General features: G+C 42.9%; 1 protein-coding gene across 1 annotated transcript in view; it reads right to left on the bottom strand.

The window, feature by feature from the left end:
- Nucleotides 1-5330, bottom strand: part of COG5 (component of oligomeric golgi complex 5) — a 343779-nt gene extending 338449 nt beyond the window's left edge. Inside the window, exons 1-3 of the mRNA XM_006859350.1 lie at nt 5316-5330; nt 4670-4848; nt 4413-4606 (exon numbers count right to left, since the gene is read on the bottom strand). Of these exons, the coding sequence (XP_006859412.1) occupies nt 4413-4606; nt 4670-4848; nt 5316-5330 (388 nt within the window). The remainder of the gene's footprint in view (nt 1-4412; nt 4607-4669; nt 4849-5315) is intronic.
- Between the last annotated feature and the right edge of the window lie 96 nt (nt 5331-5426).

Genomic DNA, 5426 nt, shown 5'->3' on the forward strand with positions numbered 1-5426 from the left:
AGATTTTGTCAATGCCAATCCAGCACTTCAAAACATCCTAAAGGGAGTTCTTTGGAATGGAAACCAGCAAGAACAGACAATAACCAAAGATTGAAAATCGTGGCAACACCACCTGAATCTCAGTTGTGAGATAGCAGAGTTCGGAACAGACTAAAACTACAACAATGAATTCATAGTACCTGTGAGGTCAACCAAAGATCAAAATATTAACAGTGTCAAAAAAGGGAAAAACATAGGAACAGAGATCCAGGTGGTAAGGAGGTCAGGTAGATTACAGGATACAATAGACTGTCTTAAATGCGGGTGGGAGGGGATTAATAGTCTATAGGGAAACCCCAAAGAAAGTTAATACTTCACAACTTACCATGAAAATGAAGTTACAATCAAACCAAAAGAAGGACAGGCCCAGATGGCCTCACTGGTGAGTTCTACAAAACATTCAGGGAAGAGCTGTTACCAATTCTATTCAAATTATTCCAGAATATAGAAGAGGATGGAAAACTTCCTAATACATTTTATGAAGCAAGCATAACCCTCATACCAAAACCAGGGAAGGATATCACTAAGAAAGAAATTATAAATCAATATCCCTCATGAGAATAGATGCAAAAATTCTCAGCAAAATCCTAGCCAACAGAATCCAACAGCACATCAAAAAAATAATACATCCTGACCAAGTGGGTTTTATAACAGGGATGCAAGGATGGTTCACCATTAGAAAAACAATCCATGTAATTCACCATGTTTAAGAAAAAGGAAAGGAACCACAAGATCATATCAATCGATGCAGAAAAGGCATTTGACAAAACTTTTTTAAAGACTTCAATAGCACATTTACAGGGAACTATCAGAGATCTAAGCCGGATCCAGACGAAGACGTGTAACAAGGGATATCATTGCCGGCATCAAATGGATCTTGGCTGAATGCAGACAATACCAGAAAGATGCTTGCCTGTGTTTTATTGAATGTGCAAAGCCTTTTGATAGTGTGGATCATCACAAGCTATAGATAACATTGCAGAGAATGAGTATTCCAGAACACTTAATTATGCTCATGAGGAACCTGTACATAGACCAAGAACAAGGGAACACTGAATGGTTCAAAATTACGAAAAGTGTGTGACAGGGTTGTATTCCTTCACCATACTTATTTAATCTGCATGCTGAGCACATAATCCGAGACACTGGATTATAGGAAGAACGTGGCATTAGAATTGGAGGAAGACTCATTAACAAACTGTGATGTGGAGATGATACAATCTTGCTTGCTGAAAGCGAAGATGACTTAAAATACTTACTGATGAAGATCAAAGGCCACAGCCATTAGCTGCACCTCAATGTAAAGAAAAGAAAAAATCCTCACCACTGGACCAATAAATAACATCAAGGTAAATGGAAAAAAAATTGAGATTGTCAAAGACTTTCTTTTTCTTGGATCAACGATTAACACTCATGAAAGCACTAGTCAAGAAATCAAATGACATATTGCATTAGGCAAATCTGCTGTACAAGACTTCTTTAAAGTATTCAAGAGCAAAGATGTCAGTTTGAGGACTAAGGTGTGCCTGACCCAAGCCATGGTATTCTCAATAACCTCATATGCATGTGAAATCTCCACAGTGAATAAGGAAGGCCGTAAAAGAATTGATGCATTTGCATTACAGTGTTGGACAATATATTAAAAGTACCATGGACTGCCAAAAGAAAAACCAATCTGTATTGGATGCAATAAAGCCAGAATGCTCCTCGGAAGCCAGGATGACCGACTTCATCTCTCATACTTCGGCTATATTATCAAGACCAGTCCATTCAGAAGAAAAGCATGCTTGGTAGAGTGGAGGGTTGGAGAACAAGAGGAAAACCCCAACAAGATGGATTGGCACAGTGGCAGCAATGGGTTCAAGGGTAGCAACTATTGCGAGGTCCACACAGGACCAAGCAGTATTCTGTCTTGTGCACAGGGTCATTATGAGTCGGTACCAATTTGATGACACCCAACAACGACAGATACTAAGACACTAGCCAATCCACCAATCGTATCTTTGCCAGTGGCAAATCCTTGACATACAGAATTCATTGTTACTAATGGGAACCGAGTCCTAGTGTGGCAACGTGGGATAATGCACTGGACCACAAGGTCGGTTTGAACCACAAAGTTGGCAGTTCAAACTCATTAGCCACTCCTCAGAAATTCTATGCAGGGTCGCTATGAGTCAGAAATGTCTCAATGGCCCTTAACAACAACAATAACAAATGGAAATGGAGTCCTACTGTGGTGCTGTAGGATGAACATTGGACTGTTAGCCAAAATATCAGTGGTTCAAACCTACCAGCCACTCACTCCTTGGAAACCCTATCTATACAGGGTCACTATCGGTCAGAATTGACTCAGAATTGACTCAATGGTACTTAACAATAACGGGAATGTTTAATTAATCAGGATTTGCTGTGGAGGAATGTGAGCCACCTAATTATGGAAAAACTGAAAAAGACAAGCATCTAAAAGAAACTGGAAAAGCGCACCTAGAGAACTATGACTAAAGGAGCCAGTAAGACATGTGAAGGAGTTACTTCAGGAAAGGAGGAGCCAAACACTCTTATGACTCTTAGGAGTTCAAAGAAAACAAGGACCAAAAGTGCTCATTTGAGTTATCCACAAGGAAGCCACTGAAGACATTGGTAAAACTTTTTCAATGACGTAGAATTGGGGGGGTGGGGGGTTCCTGAGGAAAGAAAAGAAAAATCCAGAGCATAAGAGGAAGGACTGGACACAGAACAGAGAACAGATTCTACTTCCAGTACCACTATAACTGAAAACATTAGAGTAGGGAGTGGAAAGGAAAAAAGGGTGGCTCTAAATTTAAATTAAATTTATAAGTTTGAAGGCAAGAAATAGAAGCTCACATTTGACAGATTCTAATAAATAACATCCATATAAGCAGAGAAATAGACTGGTATTGCCATTTTGCATCAGTCATATGATTTACTAAGGTATTGTTGTTGTTGTTGTTGTTGTTAAGTGCTGTGGAGTCGGTTCCAACTCATAGTGACCCTGTACAGGGTTTCCGAGGCTGTAAATCTTTACCAGAGCAGAAAGACTCATCTTTCCCCAGTGGAAACTACCAGCTGTTCTGCTTTCTGCTCCCTTAAAGAAAACAACCTCTTCAGATTGAAACTGATCAAACATGCAATCAATATGTAGCCATTTAAGGTGCAATTATTTGTTTCTCCTTTTCTGGAGCAAAGAAGGATGAAGAATAGCAAAGATGCCTGGAAACAACTAGTCCAAAGGAGTAATGGACCACATGAACCCTAGCCTCCACAACCCAGTGACCAGAACTTGATAGTGATCACTCTGAAAGGGATCACAATAGAGCGTCCTGGATAAAGTGGAAGGAAAATGTGGAACAAAACTCAAAATCTCCTGAAGGAGATTGGTGGAACCCCTAAGACTATGGCCCTTGGTCATTCTTCAGGACTGGGCCTGAGCTCACCTACGTGGCTCAACTTTCAGGCAAATGATTGGTTTTATGGTGAACACCAGAAAGGTAAGCACTCCTTAAAACAAGCAACCATATAAAATCAGAAGGGCAGCATATACCTTGGGATATAAACCTCAGAATTCAGGAATGGATAGGAAAGAAGAACAAATAGAAATGGTAAACGCAGGAAAGAAGTGAGTGCAGCAAACAAAATACGTTCGAAATGTTGAATGGGAAACCAATTTTCTTCTGTAAATCTTCACTCAAATTACTATAATAATTATAAGGTTTTTAAAAACTGTTAATAAATATTACTAAGGATTCTGTATGGTTTATATGGGAGGATGTTCGGGAGGTGGGGGTCAGCGTGACACCATGAGTGACAGCACTGGGTGACACCAACCCTAATGACACCACTGCTCTTCAATGTCTGGTTGTGGATAATCGTCTTCAAAAAAAAACAAACAAGACCAAAAGAGTGGCCACCTGTGTGTCTAAGAATTTGTTAACAGAGGGGCGTTTCCAACTCTACTTAAAAAGAGACTTCATTCATTACGCGTCTATCATCTGTTCAGGGACTCTAAAGCTTCCCCTTCTGGTTAAGAACTGCGGCAGAAGCCAGTGGCTGCCAAAGTGGGCAACCGGGTTCAGGGTCTCAGAACTTCAGAGAAGCTCCAGACACGTGGATGGCCGGGGGCAGTTGAAATGAGAGGCAAAGAGAAACCAGGTGTCCCCAAAACATCCGGAAGGAAGGGGGCATTATGTCACTAGGGAAACAGGTAGGCGAGGTCAGCACCCGGATGCCAAGAGAGTGTAAGTCGAAACCGGAAAAGTTTCTGCAAAGCAACGGGCTGAGTCCGTTACCCTGCCCCAAGTGCGAAGCCGCGCAGCCCTCCAGGCCCATGATCCAGCCGGATCCTGACTCCTTACCGTCCTGCAGAAGCTCCCGGACGGTCGCTGCAGCCGCTCCCGGACCCAGAGCCCCAAGGCCAGCCAGAGCGACGCCACTGTCGCCACCTTCCATGTTGGCAGGTGCGGGGCTGATGGCGTCAAATGGTGACGCAAAATCTCGGCGCCGCACGCTCCGCCCAGATCTTGACAGGCTTGGGCACTCAATTGGGCGTCTGCAGCTGGACAGAGCCTTGCAGGAACCCGCGTGAGTCCTGGAGGGGGCTAGTGCCTAGGGCCCAATTGCGGCGGTGAAGCCGAGAGCGCCCTGCTGGAACTTCGCGCCGCCTCCTGCCACAGCTCCGAACCAGGCCTCTAAGGGGGCATCGTCCCCTTGAGCCAAGAGAAGGTGGCCAGCGAACGTGGCCGCAGCGCTTTCCCCTAGGGCAAGTATTAAACCTATTAAAGTAAGCAGAGGCTAGATGGGGAGGGCGAAGGTGTCAGGGAGTTTCTGCGCACTAAGAGCACAAGGGGAGGTAGTTGCTACTGAGATGCTTTTGTTAGAACTTTTGGTACGCAATCATGGAGTACATTCGGGCTGGAAAAGTTTTGGAAGAAAAGTTTGAGAGGATGAATGAACAGTGAAAAGAGAATTTGGGAAAGCTAAGAGTTGATGAAGATGGTACTCATTATCTCTATCCTCCCTTCCGTGAGATCCTTGCCTTAACGTTTTTTCTACCTTTTCTCTCAATTCCTGCAATGTGCGAGAAATTCAATTTCAGCCATATGAGTCACGCTAGTATTTTTTATTTGCAGTCTAATGGATTGCCCATATGTTAACTAACCGTGTTGAAACTGTAAAATCAAGTTAGTTTCTGTTATATCTTCTTGACTGATACATCTTCACTATTGATCAAAATCCTAGATTTTCCCCAATGTTAATACAATCATGCATGACATAACGTCTGTCCCATACGGTTGTATTGTGCTGTTGTGAAGTGCCGTCGAGTCCGTTCTGACTCATAGCGACCGTCTATAGGTTTTCTGGTTACTAAT

Source organism: Chrysochloris asiatica, unplaced genomic scaffold, assembly GCF_000296735.1.
Source record: "Chrysochloris asiatica unplaced genomic scaffold, ChrAsi1.0 scaffold00032, whole genome shotgun sequence".
Classification (NCBI taxonomy): Eukaryota; Metazoa; Chordata; class Mammalia; order Afrosoricida; family Chrysochloridae; genus Chrysochloris; species Chrysochloris asiatica.